We start from the raw sequence: 21,368 nt of genomic DNA on the forward strand, positions 1-21,368 counted from the left end.
TGCCTTGATTTTTTAATTAATTTAAATAAACACACCCCAATCCCACTTCCAACTCACCTTACCTGACCTTACCTATCCCACATTATTTAAATAAAATAAAAAATTAAGTGTAAAATAGTCTTTTTAGGTAAGACAGGGACCAAACGTGCAACAAAAACAAACAGAAGAGACTTTCCGAGTTAAAAAAATAAGTTAGGGACCAAATATACAAATTACCCCAAACCATAGAGACCATTCGTGTAATTTACTCTTATTAATATTATAATAATAATTAAAGACCGTTAACGTCGACTATATATATATATATATATATATATATATATATATATATATATATATATATATATATCTTTTTTCTTCTTAGAAGGGCTAGCTAGTCGACCATCTTTTCTAGCACCCAAAGACAAGTCTTAATTCGTGATCTCTTGTATTTCTTACAATGTTTTTCTATTTGGATATTTATCAAACTTCGTATCCACAACCCATTATATATATAACCATGGTTTCCAATCATTTCATGATCCATTCAGACCTTCTACTAAACAATGAGTACCTACATCAGATATGGCGATCACTCATGGAGTGCTCTTTTAATAGTTCTATGCATGGCTCTTCTTTGCTGTGTTTGTGAATCTAGGGTATACAGGGGTAAAGTAGGTGGCTTTGTTCAAACCAAAGAAACTAACTTTGTTCTAGACGGGTCCCCTTTTCTTTTCAATGGTTTTAATGCGTATTGGATGATGAATGTTGCCACTGTTCCAAGAGAGAGGATCAAAGTTACAAAAGTCCTACAAGATGCAGCGAATGTTGGTCTTTCAGTATGCCGAACATGGGCTTTCGCTGATGGTGGTGACAAAGCTCTTCAGATTTCACCGGGAGCATACGACGAACGTGTTTTTCAGGTATTGCTCCAAACACATTTCTGAGTTTTGACCAATTTTCTATCATATAAAAGTTGTTCTTACAGAAAACTTCATTTTTTTTTCGTTTCCAGGGACTGGATTTCGTTGTATCAGAAGCAAGAAAATACGGTATTCGGTTGATATTAAGTTTTGTTAACAATTTCAATGACTTTGGAGGGAGACTGCAATACATTGACTGGGCAAACAAAGCAGGCATTCCTATCAGTAGTAACGACGATTTTTACACCAACCCTATAGTCAAAGAGTATTATAAGAACCATGTCCAAGTAAGTTCAACTATCAATAAAATAAGTATTATATGTATCGACCTTGTGTTTTAATACCAAACTTATATGTATATGATTACTCCAGAGAATTATAACAAGAGTCAATACCATCACCGGGATCACATATCGTGATGACACCACAATCATGGCATGGGAACTCATGAACGAGCCCCGCTGCCAGGCTGATTACTCTGGAAGAACAGTTAATGTAAATATTTTAAATATATGATTAAGCTCTAGATATCATTAATTATATGTTATATGGTTATAATTTATGAATCTAAACTCACAATTCGCTGCAGGGTTGGATTCAAGAAATGGCTTCGTTCGTGAAATCATTGGACAGACACCATCTATTGGAGGTTGGCATGGAAGGGTTTTATGGTGACACAATGCCTGAACGAAAGCAGATAAACCCCGGTTACCAAGTTGGAACTGATTTCATCACCAACAATCTTGTTAGCGAAATTGATTTTGCCACGATACATGCATATCCCGATCAATGGTAATATATTCTATATGATTTTTCCATGATAAATTATTGCATTATCCTGATTGAGGGTAAATTGGAAGGAAGCCATATATATGCGATTGAACGATGGTAAATTCACCTTCTGTTTTACTTATGTAAGACAAGTAAGTATTCAGTGTTGCTTAATACTGCAGGTTGTCTGGACAAAATGAAGATTCACAAATGGAATTTATGCAAAGATGGATGTGGAGTCATTACGAGGATTCAAGAGTTGTCCTAAAGAAACCACTTGTTATAGCCGAATTTGGGAAGTCTAGTAATGATCCAGAATATAACATTAACAAAAGAGACTCTTACATAGATGCTGTTTATAGAAACATTTATATGATGGCCAATACGGGAGGAACTGTTGGTGGTGGTTTAGTGTGGCAGCTCATGGCGGATGGGATGGGTTCCTTCAGCGATGGATATCAAATAATCTTGTCCAAAAGCCCATCCACAAGCAGCATCATTTCCGAACAATCTCATTCCATGAGAACTCTATCTCATTTGTTAAGAATTCCATCTCAAAATGTGCATTTAGGCAAAGATCATAGACAATGGCAAAACCAAAATCTTAAGTTACTTGTATCCAACTTAATGGAAGTAATAAAATAAACTGGTAAAAAAGTTTGGCTATAAAGTAGTCGTTTGTTACTGAATGGGTGGTAGTTGAGTCTTTTATGAAGTGAATCACAGAAGAAAATTGCCCAAAAATACCCATCATCTTCATCCTCTGTTTTACCGTGTTCTTTGTTGCTTCTTCATAGGAAAAAGACACCCCCTGTTTCGCACTTACACCTACCAGAGCCTGGTTTGAAGCTCTTGTATGCCAAAGTACATGCCTCGAAATACAGGTATGGATGAATCCAAGAATCAAATACGAAATGAACTTGAGATGAGTGATCTAGGCCTCTTACTTGCTATCTATGTATTAAAGTAAAGCAAATGCAAGATTGCAATCCCACTAGAATCCCGATGGAGCCAAGTTAAAGATTTACAAAAATGGTGAAGGAGAACCTGTTAACCCAATCGTGTAAAAAACCATTGTGAGAAGCTTAATTACGGTATCCCTCCATACTGGACCCTACATAGCTCATTCTATTGGAATTGTAAGCATATATATGGAGCAACCCACGACTCAACATTACAAAGCTGTAAAGCAAATTCTACGATACATAAAGGGCACTCTCAACTTTGGGCTGATTTATACCAAGCAGGATACAGTACAGACCTTAGTGGGGTTTATACATAGTAAATTGAAAGGAGACACTGATGATAGAAAGAGTACACGTAAAATGGCATTTTATTTTGACAACTTGATCTCTTGGTGTTCACAAAAACAGAAAAGTGTTGCACTTTCTTCATGCAAGGCGGATTTTATCGCAACTACGAGTGCATCATGTCAAGGTGTTTGGTTACGAGCTCTACTCATTCATCTTCCCAAACATCAACTTGATCCCGTTGTCGTTTAAATAGACAACAAGTATGTGATTTCATTGATGAAAAACCCCATTTATCACCGAAGAAGCAGACACATAGATAGCCGGTTCCACTTCATACTTGACCATGTTGAGAAAGGAGAGATTGTCGTGAAATATGTACGAAGTGATGAACAACGCAAAAATGTCTTAACGAAATCATTGATACGATTCAAATTCAATCGAATGAGGGAGTTTTTGGGAGTCAAATATGTCGAACATGCAACTTCGGATTAGGGGGAAATGTTATATATATATATATATATATATATATATATATATATATATATATATATATATATATATATATATATATATATATATAATAGCCGTTTACCCGCGCCAAGCGACGGGTGCGTATAGTTTCTTTCGACATTTAGTTTCTTTTCGGCGGAAAATGATTAGTTCAGCAATTAGTTTGTTTTAAGAAACATGTCATCTTAAAACGAAGACACAATGTATTGGCAAGTATGACTAAACATTAGTTTCGATTCAATGATTCGTTTTGCCTCGTATGTCAACCTCTGTACCATTATTTCTCCTTCGAGTCATTTCCTTGCAACGTGGTTTCATTGAGTTGTCGATGATATCTAAAACAACATCTCTTTTGCTCATTCTTCATCCAAGGACAGTCACTGTTTAAGCTACCTCAAGGACCAACTTATGTCGATGTTTTGTCCAACTTAAATGTGTTATCGACTTACATTCTTAATTATACCAAAGTTAATGTAATTTCAGTCAAGCTTAGAAATTACAAAACTTGCATTAATTTATTTCGATGAATCAATTTTTTTTGGAGGTTAGTTTCCTTATGGAAATATATGATATTTGAAAAATATAATGAGTCGACAAATATCATTAACCATTAAAAATATATCTAAAATTTAGTTTGTTGTTTTTGGAAAAAATAAAAGTCTAATGGTATATGTAATTAAAAAAAATATCATTGTTTTATGGGTTAAAATTAAAAATATGTTTCGTTAGAGTAAAAAAAAAAGTAAAAATAAAAATAATTTGTTCTTTTGATAAAAAAAAGTAAAATTTTTTTATTTTGACTTGAAAATAAATTTTATGATTTTGTTTTGGGTCAAAATTGAACTATATTGTTTTTAACAACTTTCGGGTTAAAGAACAAAGCGTACTCACTATTAGGGTGGAGGGAGTCCTACCCTCCATACCCACTCAACCCACTGTCATATCAGCGCCACATCAGCATTTCTCTCTCATCTCTCTTCCATCTTTCTCAACCCACAACATATGAAAATCCTATCTTTTCCAACTCACTCAACCCACTTAACTTTTTATTTTAAAATAAACACAAACTAATAAAAATTATACAAAACTAATTTACATAATATTAAAAATATACAAACTAATTTAGAAAATAATTAAAAAAACGTATAAAATTGTTTTGGTACAAATTTGATGCATAATGCACAAGTGATTATTGCTTGAATTGTAATATATATCTACTTTCGATATATATGTATACAAACTTATGTAGAAAAAAAAAACAAATAAATAAAACGTCACGTTTGCATATATGCATGCTATGCTTCTTGTTTTTTTTTCTTTGAAAATTAAATGAAAAAGAGATGCATGACCCACAAAGCAAATTGATAAAGTTTCTTGCGGTTTCTAAAAGCCGCTCAAACTAATTTTTCCAAACCCACTTAAACCGTTTGCTTGGAAGGAATGGTAACCCGACGATACCACCCAAAAAATTTGCAACCCGCCTTTCCATTCCGTTCACCCTTAGGGAGGAGGGAGTCATTCCCTCCCAACCCACTGAACCCACTCAACACACGGAAATCATATCTTTTTGAACCCACTCAACCACTCAATTAAAAAAAAATACAAAACAATCAAATGTAAAATCTTAATTAGCAATAGAGTTATCGGCGGTACCACTCTCGCTTCAACGAGTGGGTTGATTGGTTTCACTAACACACTTCATCATCTCTCTCTACTTTCTCTTTCTTATTTTCTCTTGTACCATGTGTTTTAAAACTTGTACCTTAGTTGTTTTGTATTTTTTTTAATTGAGTGGGTTGAGTGGGTTCAAAAAGATAGGATTTCCGTGTGTTGTGGGTTCGGAAAGATGAAGAAAAAAAATAAAAGAGAAAAAATGATGTGGCAGTCGGTTCGGTGGGTTGGGAGGGAATGACTCCCTCCTCCCTTAAACATAAAATTGTCTCTTAAGAACAATAATTTTGAAATTAATTTTACAAAATATATATTCCTAAATATAAGAATATTAGAAAGGAAACCATCATATTTTATTGATAATTCTAAACACTGTAATACACAACGGTTTAATAAAAAACTATAATATAGAACAAAATTTTGAATTCAAATCCAATATTTATTATTGTTTCAAATTTATCCAATGTCTAGGTTTAGTTTCGATTTTAGTAACAACTTCATTTACTATGACGTTTTTACTTTTATATTACATACTTTTTTGTATTTTTTATATTATATAACATTGAATGGGATTGACCCTACCCCTTTAACCCCCACCACAAATCTGTTTAAAAAAAAAGATAATTTCATTCAAAAAAAACCTTGACGCTCTTTCCATCTTTCCAATAATCAATCAAAGCCGTAATACAATTCCCACTATCATAATAAATTTCACTATATGCTTTAAAAATGATTTTTCAAGTAATTACAGAATAAAATGTACATCAAAATGAAAATAAGATAACATATAACATCGATTACAGGTTATATGTTACATACTTTACTTAGATCAAAACTGAAAATATTTGTGGTAACCATAACTATTTTTACTCTATAATCAACTCACCATCCCCATTGAATAATCAAACGCTTGAATGATGGTCCATGTTTACACACCCTTTTAAGCAAAATAGGGATGAGCATACGGACCGGGGAACCGGCCGGAACCGGTACCGGAACCGGAACCTGATGGAACCGGTCGGGCCGGGACCGGGACGTTATTTTTGTGGATTTTTTGAACCGGGAACCGGTAGGAACCGAAACCGATATAACCGGAACCGGTAGAACCGGCAAAAACCGGAACCGTATGATGCTATTTTTCGAGTAACGGTTCCAACATTTGAAGACACGACAAGAACCGGTAGGAACCGGGAACCGGTAGAACCGCCGGGCCGGTTCGGTTCTTGATTTTGGCCGAAGCCGGTTCCCGGGTCGGGTCCGGTTCCGGCCGGTTCGGTCCTTTTGCTCATCCCTAAAGCAAAATATGAACACATGTACACCCTGTAGGAAAAAAAGTTGTCATATACATTATTCAAACTTTTTTTTAATCAAAATGAAGTGTAAAGATGCTTACTGGGAAGACCCACGGAGTTAAGCATGAAGCTTTTCTTTGTAATTCCTTTTAAAGACTCTGATAGCTTGTAAACTTGTTCTTTCCAGTTTGGTACTAACAAGAACAGACATAGAACCATAAGCTTCAAACTATTATAATCCATTACAAATTCAGTTAGCATCAAGGTTTCTTCTAGTAAAACTAAAGCAATAACTGGTCAAAAAGCTATAACAAATGATATTAAAAACAAAGAAATAGCAGGTCAAGAAAATCTTATTGTGGATTTGTCTTCAAAAACTGAAAGATAAAACCCCAAAAGTGGACATGGTGACATTTTTATGAAGAAAAATGGCATACCTTATATCCGTGATGCATAGACTTGGTTAACAGATGTGGAGAACAAATAATTAGCAGTCTTGACTTCTAAGTAAGCTTCGATTCTAGAACATAAAAGAGATGCTTGCAGGAACAATCACAGGTGTTGCATCAGCCAAGCTTGCCAATTCAGGGTAACTTACCTAAAATGTAGCTGTAATTATTATCCAAAAATCAAGAAACATTGTAAAATAATCCTACAAATCTATTTACAAAAATCACACACACACACACACACACACACACACACACACACACACATATATATATATATATATATATATATATATATATATATATATATATATATATATTATATATATGAAAATTAAGGTTACCTTTATTGATGGTTATTGATTCATAAACACTCTCAAAGATCGAGAACTCAATAGCAACTCTGCCAATCTGGTTAAATTTTCTGCAAATCAAGAAATACAACAATTACCAACTCATGAAACAGCCTTTCCTGAGACTCAAGGATATAATTGTAATTTTTTGGGGGACCATTACTATAATATTTCACACAATTTCCGAGAACTCAATAGCAACTCCACACCTTTTCAACAGCTTCATCCTGCCAAGAATGAAACTTTAAAAAAATAAAATCCAGATAATTTGTGGCAAAAGGATCAGTCATGTTAAAGGCTGACCTATAGCAGTTGAACTGAATGGATTCTAGTATAAGAGCATGGATATATTCAAAGAATTACAATAACCACAATCAAATATTCAGAATTTCCTCCAGGCCTGCCCTTTATGCACCTCAATCTGTCTATCTTGGAAATCAATAAAGTTTGAATTCAAATTACCTTATATCAGGACATTTTGTTACTCCAAAAACAAAACTAACCAACTAAATACATGTCAACTGGTAAGGTTTTCAACCTTTTATGACCAAAAAAGGAAATGGTGCTTGAGGTTATAGTTTAAAGATAAATGGTTGCAAGTAAACTTTGACATCATGGTCAGATCATAATTCAGAGGAATAAGTTACCGGGTTTTGATCTGATACCATCTTTTATTCATGATTTCTTCTAAGAAGCCACATTTACTGTCAAGTAAATGTTATATATCATAATAGTAGTGCTTAAGACCTACTCAGGAATGTATTTTGACCTCATCTTCATGATAGATGCCCAAAGATTCCTACACATGCCTCAAACGCATAAAAGTCATAAAGTTGAATAAAGCCCTTAATGAAACCACATATTCCACTGATCCTAAGAACCAGACCTCCAAATCCTAACATTAATATTGTGACAAAAGAAGCAGTTGTGTAAATATGAAGAAAGAATCATCTGAAAAGTAAGTGCTTTTCAACAATAAGTCAATCCGACAAAAATATATAGTCAGCCGGTCAAAAATAAGAAGATATTTGTATAGAATATATGGAACTGAAAAAGAAGCCATAAATACAGCCAATTAATACGAACCTCTTAGAAACAGAATGCTCATCTACTGTCCAATTCAGGACTTGTAAACACAGACACATATAAATGTTAGGGCTTTTCTTAGATAACAAGACAGAAGGGGCAATGCTCGTTGTGGTGGATGAGGGGTACTATATACCTGAAATCAAGCAGATGTAGAATGAAATCTGCAAAAATCGAGAGAAATATGTTAGACTGCTTTTGGAGAGAGTGTGATATATAGGGTTTCGATAAGATTTCAAAAACAAAGAATTCAAATTTTGAAATATGATTGAATGGTGGGTGGTGAGTAGTGGCCGTCATTAGGTTAGATTTGGGGAGTTTTGGTGGTAGCGATGATCAACTAAGGTTAAGGGTCATTCCAGTGGTGTTCTTCTAAATATGTAGCTTGAAACTCAAAGTTGTGGAGGCTTCAATTGTGTTGGATGTTGTGGATGAAGGCGCAAAGATGCAGAAAGCATGGAGTATCAAATAAGAAGATTGAAACTGTGAGGCGGTGGTTAAATGATGGCGGTGACAACGACGATGGTGGTGTTTGGGGTATAAGGGCAACTGTTTGGTGGTTGGTGCTTCTAGGTGATGCGGTTTTCAGGTGTTGGTGGTTGACAGAGGTTGGAGATGGCGTGAGTGGTTGTGATGGTAAAGATCTCCAATCAACAAGCTGTGGAGGGGGAGGCTGATGAAATTAGAGGAGCACATCTTCATAAAATATAGGAGGATATGGTTCCAGGATAAAGGAGATAGGGTCGTGATTAAGGGGAGTTTGGTATTGAGATATTCACTATCAATCCATTAAATTACGGTCTGATAAGAACTCAACTCAATACCTTAGACTTTTTCAAATATCTTCAACTATCGACCGATTCATATGCATAAACTGATTGTAAATATTGCAATAAGATTAGTGCCTCTTAAAATTCAGCGTTTGAGGCTAAATGCAAATTAAGGTATATATATATATATATATATATATATATATATATATATATATATATATATATATATATATATATATATATATAGAGAGAGAGAAAGAGGTAGGTTCAAATGTTTCTCGCATCTATTGTGTGTTAGAACGCACCAATAAGAATTTAGTAAAAATTAAATTATTATTTAATCAAATAAAGATAGATATTAAATGATTTCCATAATTATATGTATATTAAATGATATTCATACTTATAATTCTTTTTTATGAAAACTAATTAAATTCGTCATTAATGTCAACAATAATATTCTTTCAGAATGAATTCGTATCCAGAAGAATGAGAGTGTATTCTAGCACAATAAGATTGTATTATAGTAGAATACACTCTCGTTCTTCATATTCCATTCAACTTTATTGTATTTTAAGTGAGTGGGTCCTCAAACAAAACATGAACTCATACATAAAAACGTAGATGCAGATTCATTCTGAAAGAATGTTATTGCTTACACTAAAGAAAAAATTAATAAGTTTCCATAAATAGAGAATTATAATTATAGATATTATTTAATATACATACAATGATGGAAATCATTTAATATCTATCTTTATTTAATTAAATAATTATTTAATTTTACTAAATTCTTATTGGTGCATTCTAGCACACAATAAATATAAGATACACATTATCTAACCATATATATATATATATATATATATATATATATATATATAGAGAGAGAGAGAGAGTCAAGGTCAAATAAGAAGGAAATTTTTGGTAGGAAGGTAAAAAGTTTTTTTTTCTACATATTTTTTTCGCGAACAAACAAAATGAATCATTAGATGATTCATTTGTAAGATGATTCACAAAAAAAAATTCTCAAAAAAACATCTCGATGATTCATTTATACAATGATTTTGTTGTTATTCACTAAAATTGTTATAAAAATGAATTTTTTCTTAATTTACTTAAAAATGAATCATAAAGATGTTTTTTTGGGAATTTTTTTTCTTGTGAATCATCTTACAAATGAATCATCTAGTGATTCATTTATTTTGTTCGTCAAAAAAATATGTAGAAAAAAAACTTCTTACCTTCCTACCAAAAAAAATTTCTTACCGGATCTATATCCTATATATATATATATATATATATATATATATATATATATATATATATATATATATATATATATACTCTTCTGTCCCATATTAATATTCTATGTTTCCTTTTTGATTTGTCCAAAAATAATAATTTATTGTTAAAAATAAATAACATTTTTACCAAAACTCTCATCATTATTAGCTTTTTTTTTTGTAAGAGCCAATGCTCAGCAAACCTCTCATCATTATTAGTTAAATTACAATTGAATTAAATGCAACTACCATTCAGTTAAATGCAACAAAAGGTTAGAATTGTCATTTCATTTAATAAAGTTTATGATAATTAATGTTTCCTTTATTTGTATGTTTTTTGTCTGTGGACAATAATTTTGCGACGGAGATAGTATATATATATATATATATATATATATATATATATATGGGGTTAGATAATATGGAATTGTCCTGTAGGTAAGCTTATATATAGAACCCTACAAAATACATTGTTTTAATTTGGATATATTACGAATCATGATATGTTGGTTAGTATTGAGATGAACGAGAATTGAGCAGACGATGTGAACAAGATAGGATCTGGATCAACAAATACAAATTCATATGACTCGAAAATAAAAATGGATCAATGAACAGGTAACAAACTCAAAAGATTTGGGCTAATTCAATTTGAATTGGGCCGAATCAAAGAAAATTGGACTCGATCAACCTATTAAATAATTTTGGGCTAATTTTGGACCGATTTAATGAAAACAAATTGGATCAAAAAATTTGACATGAAAGAAAATAGATCCAATGGAGAGACTCACGAAAGATTTCGAATCTTTCGTTGATTACACAAAAATGTTGTCATCTAGGATTGTTGATCTTGAAAAAGTTGCTTAAACCTTTAAGATTAAGCTTTAATACCACATCTAAGGATGTTTAGATTTATGTTATTGATGAACCAACCCCTTTTCACCCCTTGCGACACATTCACAAAACATGGAGCATTAGTTGGAAGTTGAAGGACCAGATTCGGTGTAGGTGGCAATTTAGACTTAAAGCTTGATTCAACAAATGAAACCATTGCAGAGAAAGATGCTTGGTATAGCGAATATTTGTGTTTGTGAATAGCTATTATTCAAGTTTAACAATCCTTATTAAAACTAGTGCCAACTATAACTACATCAGGTTATGGTTCTTGAGTTGCTTCAAGTTCCATGTACCTCCCACTTGTTTTGTCATTAGAAACTTGCTTTCTGTTAATGTAGCTATCAGAGGACTAAGAAAAACTTATTCTTGGTGAGTTTGCATATGATAATCTAAGCCACATTTAGAGTATTATACAAATATGTATCTAGCAGATTTTGGGTTTAGAAGCTTTAGTCCAACATAGACTTCAAATCCATAAAACATTTAAGTAAGATAGGGATGGAGCCTTTTCATACAAAATCTTATAAAGAAAATGTTATATCTGCATATTAGTTGGTATTTGTACTCAAGGTACAGTTGGTAGTGTTATAGGTGCTATCACAAGGAAATAAAAAAGGAGGACATTTCTACCGATTAGAAAGTAAATCTTACCAAGTAAGATTTAATTCATCATTTATTATCATTAAAGCTTTAGATAGTTCTTATCAGTTTGTATCTCAAATTCATATTTCAAAACTTAAACAAAGGTTTCATATTTATGCTTTACCATGTAAAATATAATTAAAACTACTATAGTTGTTAATGAAGTTGATTTGGTATCTAGTGCTAAATCCTAGACATTCATAAGAAAGGAAATCATACACCATAGTGTATAGTTCCTTAATAATTATTTTCTCTACTACTTAGTGAAAATATCATTAAGAATCCTTTATATATAAATAAGATTTACATATGTCAAATAAACTACATTATTTGCCTTCAAAGATCCATTTCTTGAAGTTGGAATATGTGAATGCCATTTATATAATAAAGATAACATTGTCAAAGATGAGTTTGATTTAAAAAAAATAAATTGATGTCAAAAGTATTTTGCATATAGAACTTGTTATTTATAAAAGATAACCCTAAGCGGTTAGGTGACCTTTATCCCACTAGTGCATACAAGAGATGTGCGAGTATTCTTCAAGATGGATTGCATAGATTTGAGGTTTGAAAGGGTCTTTTATATGTGTTTATAATTCTAGTTTTAAAAACATATGATATCGTGGTAATTACATGCATATAATAAACCATTGTATCAATTTTCAAAAGAAAATCATTTTTAAAGGTTCTATATAAAAAGCTAGTTTTTTTTATATAATTTGACACGATTCAATTTTAATAACTGGTATTAAGTTTGAGTGCATTTGAACCTTTTATATCTTTAATAAAACTTCATTTTATTACTTATATATTTGGAGTTTGTATAAGTTATTTTAAAATTTGACGTTATTAATGTTTTTATAAAACCGGATTTTATTTTAAAACAATAATTTGTTACATCTTATGTCCACATTATAAATTTTGATAACTAAACTCCATGTGATATTTATTTTGTCCAAAATTATTTTAGCATGTGAAAAAACTAATTTATCAACCACACATAATAATTGCATAAAATAAAGAACACAAACATGCATAAAATAAATGTGCATAAACATAACTAACTAATGACATTTTTTGTGAGCCGACACAAAAAATGGAAAGGCCATTCCTAAAGGGATATTTTAAGGGACCAAAAATCTTCTTGTAATGTTGTTGTAGAAGCTCGCACTTGAGAAAACACTCATTGCTTGCAAAAGATTGGAAAAGCTTCTTCAAAGCAATATTTCAGCAACTATCGCTAAAATTCCAACAGCCCTTAAGAAACAGAATTAGTGACACTTTTCAGAAACTGTCACTAACTTTCAGGATGCTCTTAAACTCGAATATTGCTCGTTGGTCTTCAAATAATGGCTCAAATTTCATTTATTGTTACATTTTTGGTACAAATAAATTATTTTTAACTACTAATCTATTATTTACAAAAATAAACCAATAAAATTAGCCTATTTAATTTATCACATACCATATGAATAAATAAATTATTACAACCATTTTTATAATAAAAGCACCAAACACAACAACACAAAAATCATAATGGTCATTGGCTAGTTTATGCATATCATACATATCGACATACTCATTAAACAACCTTTGTTTTTCTAAGATAACTTTAAATGACAAAAGATGCATGAAATTTTTGTCACATAAAAAAAACTAACAATTATAAAGTTGTGATAGTAAATATGTATGAACTTGTTTTTATACAAAACCAAGTTATCCATATTCTAAAAAAACTAGGATTTCCAAAAATCAATAAATCTAACCAAACTTGCAAGGTGGCTCTTGATATCAATTGTTGGGTTTTTATTCAAAAATTAGTTTCAAAAACAAAAAATTTAGCAACGGAAGACTTGATAATTTTAATAACATAAAACAAGTTTATAACTCACCAAGGATCTTCTTGCAACGTTTGAAAAGAAAACAACACCAACCAAATAATATATGAAGAAATAAAAACCTTTGTAGCTCTTTGGGTCCTCTTGGGAGGCTTGGAAGTTGATGAAAAATGATGAACTTTAGAGACACCAACAATGTGTCAACTTGATAAAGATGCTAGTCCATAAACTCTTATAAACTTTTAAGCTTTAGTTTATATCAAAATATGAACCAAAGAGAGCATAAATGCAATAAGTAAACTCAAAATCCTTTTGCAAATTGGAGAGAGCATACATATAAGATGCATGTTACGGTTTTCTGTCAATCCCAAAGGAAGGCATGAAAGCCTTTATAAAGTGATTCTTTTACACATAAGTTCTTAACCTCTTAAGCCCTCATGTCACTAGACCATGCTTCTCCCCCCTCCTAACTTTGTAAGTCGTGTATTCTTTTGATTAAATTGATCAATCTACCATGCCTTCTTACTTCTTCTCTTAATTTCGAAAATAGGATATAATAAGAAGAGAAAACCTTTATATTTTATAAACCAAGTTTATAAAATATAAACTTTAACTTTTTGGTAAAAGACAAAATAATTTACCTAGTCCAAAATGTTGCGTATAACTTATTAATTCATACCATATGAATTATGTAATGTTACTTGCTAATGAAAATTATTATTTCCTAGAAATAAATAAAATTCCAATTAATTATAAGAATTTATTGAATATATATTAAAATCAATTTCTGATAAATAATCAATTATATCAAGTTGTTATTAGTGTGACCCATTAGTTTCATATGTTAATTAGCAATATAACTTAATAAGATTCTTGAGCATACTAGATCTTTCAACTTTAATAGGTACTCGACCTCAACCCTACTAAAAACAGACTTTCCAGTAGTATCATTTAAAAATTGAAGAATCAAATTCAACTTAGAATTGAGAACCTTGAATTTTTTACCAGACATGATAGCATCATCAAGAACATCATCTTCTTCCAAATTAAACTCCAATTCTGCAAATCTGATCATGACATCATCCTCAGCTTCATCTTCATTAACAGTGACCTCTGGTTCAGTTTATTGGGATGAAAATAAAGTTGCAATAGGCCTATGCATAACTTCTTTAAACGTTGGAGAAACCACAGGAACAGAAGTAGGAATGATCGTGGAAGTAGGTGCTGGTGTAACAACTAAAGTATCAAGAGTGGATGTCGAAATCCCTTTACCCATATTAACATTTGAGTCCATGTTATATACTCTCTCAGCAATGTTTGAAGTAATACCCTCATCCATATTGGACTCAGAAATAATAACTTCGGGTGGTGTGACTTCAGTCTTCTCAGGGATTAAAGTTGAAATAGATTCATCAGAATCGATGTTTGGATCCGTATTAGATGTGTTCCCAGTGACACCAGGAATACTTATCTCTTTGAAATTTGATTCGACATTGGTATCCTTTCATGGTAAAGTGTAAAATGTACCAGCAGCCTTGTCAACTATATCATCTTTTATTTCTTCATTATGGCTTTCAGTCTCAGCCGTTCGTAATGGTGTGGAAGTTATAGTAAATGGATCATAGATAATCAAAGCTTGAAACTTCTGAAATCGTTTCAAGACACAAAAAACTTTACACTTCTTTTCCAGATAAACAACATCAGGAACTTCTCCTCGTGATTTGACTTTCATGTCAATCTTTTTAGGTTTTGTAGGAACAACCTCTTGAGTAGAATCCTGTAACACCCGGAATCTAGAAGGTTAATTGTGAAATTATGCCCATTTATAATTGAACTCGGCGAGTTGGAGGAGCCAACTCGGCGAGTTGGAAATGAAGAATTGTGGATTTAATGGGTCTACTCGACGAGTTGAGGAGCCTCAAATCGGCGAGTAGAAGTTGGCTTGACCATGAAGTTTAATGAGGCAACTCGACGAGTTTAGGAGCCTCAACTCGTCGAGTTGGTCACTCAGAAGGAAAACCTAATTTTTAGGGTCTTGCATCCCATTGATGGCCTCCCTAGTCGCTCCACTGTCCAGAAAAACCTAGAATTCGTACATCTTATCGCAAGTTGAGTATGTGAGATTAAAATTTGCTTCTTTTGGTCCCATTTTGAAAGAGCTTGAAGTTGGTGGTGCCTAGCTTGAAGGGGAAAGCTTTGGATCCAGAATATCCTTGTGTGTTGCTACTCATTTGAGGTAAAAAGTCAAAATCTTGTTCATTTATTGCTTAGATCTTTTCCTTGGAAGTTTATTGTCATATTTGACTCATTTTTGGATTGTTCATGGGGTTGAGCATTTCATGGGGTTATTGTTGGATTAGGTGTCTAAGACCATAACTATAATTGGTATGTACTTCACCTGATAGTAGCATGGTCCTTTTGGGTTGCCTTCACCAGAGCAATTTGATATGATGGATTTTTGAGAAAGAGGTTATTTGTGATTTATTAATATATTATATTAATAATATATTAATTGAGAAATCTTATTATATAATTGGTATTGATCAAGAATTAATTTGGAATTAATTTAGTGATCAAAAGAGACTGATTAAATTTACAGGGACTGATTAGGTAAATGAGTAATACTTATAGTTTGGGCTAATGATCCATGTTGGTTAGAGATGGAATAAATCTATGTGAGAGTCCATGAATGTTTAGTCCAAAGGTGTAACGCCCCATTCCTAGTATGAAAGTAATTCTCTAAATGTTCATTTTATAAGAGCTACTCGACGAGTTGGTAGCCCTAACTCGTCGAGTAGATGCGAGCTGGACCGCGGGGTTTAAGTGGACTACTCGACGAGTCAGTAATTGACTCGGCGAGTAGGTCCATAAGGAGGAAACCCTAATACTTAGGGTTTGCACCCTATTTAAGCAACATTATGGACCTCCACCCCAGCCTCCATCACCTCCACAATCCATTCTCGAAACCCTAGCAACCATTGAGTGTCCTAAAGCCTTTCTTGCCATTTTTGTGTGAATTGAAGTTAGGATAAGGAAGAGAACTATTGGTGATTCAAGAAGAGGCAGGAGATCCAGAGTTTTTGTTGCATTTCAGAGCTCTTGAAGGTATAAAGCTTGTATATTGGCTTATTTTCACTTAGATCTTCATGAAAGCTTGTTTGTTGCCACTTTTGGGTCCTTTCCAAGCTAATTTCGGGTAGAGAGCTTTTGGGACTGTAAGGACTTTAGATCTAGGCACTCTTGAGCTCCAGAAGCTAAAAGTTGCCACCTTTATTCAGCCAAGATCCCATTCTATGCCCTAGAGTCTCATTTCTAGCTTGTTTTGGGTGATTTAGATTCATAGCATCATGCATGCACGTAAAGTTAGCAACTTTACGTGTTATGCTAGCTTAAGGAGTCTAGATCTATGAATTAGAGGCAGTGGAATCACCTAGGATCAACTGTATAATCTGAGCATGCAATGGACTCACCGAGTTGTTCTTGGGACTCGACGAGTCGGATCGATGTGCCCAAACCCTTCTTTGATTATGAGTGAAACCACTGAGTTAAGGAGATGACTCAGCAAGTTGGACATGATTAAGACTCGGAAGCAAAAGAACTCGACGAGTCCAAGGAGAGACTCGATGAGTAGAATCGAGATGTCCCGATGATATGACCGTTTGAACTCGACGCGTCGGTAGAGGGACTCGGCGAGTTGGGTTGACTGAGAGTTGACTTTGACTTTGGCGTTGACTTTGACCAGAAGGGTAAAATGGTCATTTTACCCTAAGAAGGATTATCAGTTTTTGATTGAGTGTTGTTATGGAATTATAGCCGGAGAGTCGCCGGAGCAGCAGATAGGGATCCCTCACCCAGTATTTCAACAGTCAGCCATACGAGGTGAGTTTCCTTCCAGTAGGAACGGGTCTACGGCCACAATGCCGACCCATTTAAGTTGTAGAGTATGCCTGGGTGAGCCCGATGCCGGGATTAGCCCAATGCAGTTTATATGTTTCCGGACTTCGGTCCGATGCCGGGGCGGACCCGAGAAGTAGTTTAGTATGCTTGATGTCTTTGTGATTCATGCATGTATATGTGTTATGTGTTATGTGTTTCGGGGTAAGCCCGATGCCGGGGCAAGCCCGATGTATGTTAGTTAACATGCTATGTGATTATGTGTTCCGGGGTAAGCCCGATGTCGGGGCAAGTCCGATGTATGTCAGTTATTATGCTATGCATTATATGTTCCGGGGCAAGCCCGGTGTATGCTAATTTATATGTTATGATTATATGTTCCGGACTTCGGTCCGATGCCGGGGCAAGCCCGATGCAGATCATGTGATTATGTTATATGTTTATGATATATGTTATGTTATGTATGTGTAGGGGTAAGCCCGATGCCGGGGCAAGCCCGATGCCGGGTAAGCCGATGCTGGGATTCGTCCCGATGCAGTTGGGAGTAGTCCCAGAGTTATGTTATTTGTTATACGTGATTTGTATGGTATGTGGTAGTATGGGGGAGCTCACTAAGCTTCGTGCTTACAGTTTCAGTTTTGGTTTCAGGTACTGCAGCTAGCAAGGGAAAGGGCTCGGGATGATAACATGGCACACATCACAGTTTTCTTAGCCTGGGAGTTACTCTGATATTTTATATATGAGAATGTGATATGATGACAGATCTTATGAGATTTTTGAGATACATTTTTTATGATTTTATACTATGGCGATGATATTTATGTTGTTAAGTGATTTTGAAAACGAAATTTTTGGTCAGTATTTTTGGGATGTTTCAAAAGGGCTTTTCATATGGATCATTCGAATAATTAAAGGCTTATTAAGTAAATTAGGGTTTTATGTAAGAAACCTTAGGAATTTGTAACGCCCGTGTTTCTAGACTAGGAATTAATATTGACATAATGGTCTAAGTTAACCTTTGTAACTCATTTAGAATAAATGAAAAGGAATTATGTGAATATTATGTGTTTTATGTGTTTTATGCTTAATTACTAGGAGTTAATTAAATAAGAATAAAAATGAGCGTCAAAAATTAAATTTTAGATAAAGTCGATATCTATTAAGAAACTTGTAGTGGGCGTGACAAGGATTACGGATATATAAAGAATGCCGAAATCCGAGTTATAACGAAGAAGTTATGACCTGTCGAAGTTTCACGATAAACCGGCACGGTGCCGAATGTCGTAAAAAGTGAGTTTTTGATAAACTACTTTTTAGCCTCAGTGATCTAAACGAAACTCGTAGTGTTCGTTAAACCGAGAGTAGGTATAAAAAGAACACCCAAATCTGACTTCGTATGGCGAAGTTATGATTTTTCGAAGTTTCAGCTTAGCAGTAGACAGCTAAAAACTCGAATTTTAGATCGAGTGATTTTTAGCCGACACGACCTAAATGAGAATCGAAGGTCTCGTAAATAGTAGCACAACGGTAAAAAGTCTGACGAAAACGGACGTCGGATGAAGAAGTTATGAATTTTTAACAGATTTCCTGTCCCGGTCTGTTAAAAATAATAATATAAAAATTAAAGTCAAAATTAGCCGACAAAGTCTAAACGGAAGTTGTAGAGCGTAATTTTACCTACGTGTGCATATAAAGAACGTCAAAAACGGAGCTCGTATGCGAAAGTTATGGATTTTAGAAGTTTTGCACAAAAACCGAGAAAATTCGCATAGTCACAATTGCCACGTCACCCTCGCTTAGAATGTGACACGTGTCCGAAATCTGTGACTCATGCGAAGCCACGTGGCGAAGCTGCTGAGTCATCCGAGCACATGGCCTTATCCGAAGCGGTCCAGTAGCCATGCGACACGTACCCTCTTAGCACGAGACCGAACCCTCGCTGACTGCCACGGTGCCTAGGCTTCGGACCCGTAGACCTCGATCCAATAGGAGACTGCCAGCGAGCCTTCGCAGGTGCGACCCACGTGCAGCCCTCGTGCGAGCCTCCTCTGCGAGCCGTCGGATCCGCAGAGCGTGGCCACTTCTCAGCCATTGGATCAGGAGGCTCGGCCCTATAAATACAAGGGTGCGAGACCTCCCGGGGGTATTTTGAAAACTTGTCATTTTTAGCCCCTTTCTCCATATTTCTTTCATATTATCATCCCCCGAAGCCCCGGTATCAATTATAAGCCCCGGAATACGCCACGAAGTGCCCGTGAAGCCCGGAAAATTTATCTTTTCGGTTTCGAAGCCCGACTTTTGCAGAGCCCGGTTTCTCAATAAAACTCCCGGTTTTATTAGAAACGAATTGCTGCCCGATTATCATCAAATCATGTGAGTGTGTAGTTACTTTCACCTTACACATAGATATGAAGTATTTTACATAAAATACGTGTTGTGTGAATATATATTGTTTGTTTATTTGAGATAGGTGTTGAAGGAATGATTTATACAGATTTTTAAATAATTTAAACTGTATATGTATTTTAATCTACGAAAAAATGTTGGGTAAAACATGGGTAGATGAAATAGTGGGTGTGATGAAAGGTGAGTTGGATAAAGGAGATGATCAGTAATATTGATCATGAGTTGAGGGTGAATGGTGAAATTTGAGAGAATCACTTACCCAAAATGTTGGCCCCCGTCATTCAGCAGAGTATGGATGACAACCCTGGACTATTCTAGACAGTCTGTGGAATACTAGCAGGCCCGCAACCTGTAGGTGTAATGAACTATATGTTCATTTGATGTACTCTAAAAACCCATTGACATGTATTGCAGGGGGGAATACCTGTAAATAATACTGTCGATAAATGAGAGCTATGGACTTAGCACATGTTGAATAAACCTTGGCAGCTATGGACTTAGTGCCTGTTGTATAAACCCTGGTGATGGTGTGACCTTGTGCCTATTCCCTAAGATGAATCCTTAGGAAGGAGTGATAGTTGATTCTTAGGTTAAACCCTTAAGAAATAAATAAGATAATGGGGTTGGGGTAATTTGGTTGATTGTTTGATGTTTAAGTACAATAAATTTATTTATTGTGGGTTGAAAACCCTATATGCTCACTAGGCTTCCAAGCCTGACCCACTCAACTTTTTATGATTACAGGTAGTGGACCCCGAGCATAGTCGGATGATGATGATGAGTGATTTATGCATTATAGGCCAGTAGTTATAAATAACTGTTGTAAGGCTTATAATGTCTTGTTTATGCTTTTGATCTGTATCGGAACATGACATCCCGAGGTTTTAATATAAAAAGGAAATTATATATTTCTTAAAGAAAGGTTTTGATAAACTTTTATCATATGTTGTTTTGGGGAAATCATATGTTGATAAATTATATATTTCTTAAAGAAAGGTTCTGATAAGGTAATGATTATCCTCATCCAATTGAAAGATGATTGTCAAATTTTAAGATAATTACTTGATTTTGTGAAAAACTAATTATTTGTAGAATTTGATTTGAATCAACTTGCTATATGAAATTAGATTAGGTCAATTTTGTGATATAGTTAATTATATGATTAATTTAATTGTTTTCAAATTGATCCAAGAAGTTTTGAAAAGTTTCAAAATTTGCCCTCAAGTTTTGGAATTTAAAAAGTTGATTAAAAGGTTTTAATTTTGAAATATTTAAATTCTAAACCCTGGTGTTTAAAAATGTAAAATTCAACCCTTATACTATTATAATATTAAAAGCTTAATAC

General features: G+C 33.9%; 1 protein-coding gene and 1 long non-coding RNA gene across 7 annotated transcripts; one reads left to right on the plus strand and one right to left on the minus strand.

Moving 5' to 3' along the window:
- Positions 1-605: 605 nt before the first annotated feature.
- On the plus strand, positions 606-2,318 carry LOC145106179 (mannan endo-1,4-beta-mannosidase 5-like). The gene is made up of 5 exons (XM_079043196.1): positions 606-902; positions 995-1,189; positions 1,275-1,397; positions 1,492-1,694; positions 1,856-2,318. Exons 1-5 carry the CDS (start codon positions 606-608, stop codon positions 2,316-2,318), a joined length of 1,281 nt encoding a protein of 426 aa, XP_078899322.1.
- Positions 2,319-5,804: 3,486 nt separating this feature from the next.
- On the minus strand, positions 5,805-9,042 carry LOC145108589 (uncharacterized). 6 transcript variants are annotated; one of them, XR_013708411.1, is made up of 7 exons: positions 8,424-9,042; positions 7,505-8,000; positions 7,365-7,428; positions 7,193-7,272; positions 6,837-6,997; positions 6,501-6,593; positions 5,805-6,427 (listed from the first exon to the last, which is right to left on the minus strand). It is a non-coding gene; the product is annotated as an uncharacterized LOC145108589 (long non-coding RNA). The 6 variants fall into 6 exon arrangements; XR_013708406.1 differs by having other exon boundaries at positions 8,288-9,042; XR_013708409.1 differs by having other exon boundaries at positions 7,505-7,626; positions 7,849-9,041.
- Positions 9,043-21,368: the final 12,326 nt, after the last annotated feature.

The sequence above is a fragment of the Lactuca virosa genome, chromosome 4 (genome assembly GCF_052849685.1).
Source record: "Lactuca virosa cultivar CGN04683 chromosome 4, Lactuca_virosa_CGN04683_v6, whole genome shotgun sequence".
In the NCBI taxonomy this organism is placed as follows: domain Eukaryota; kingdom Viridiplantae; phylum Streptophyta; class Magnoliopsida; order Asterales; family Asteraceae; genus Lactuca; species Lactuca virosa.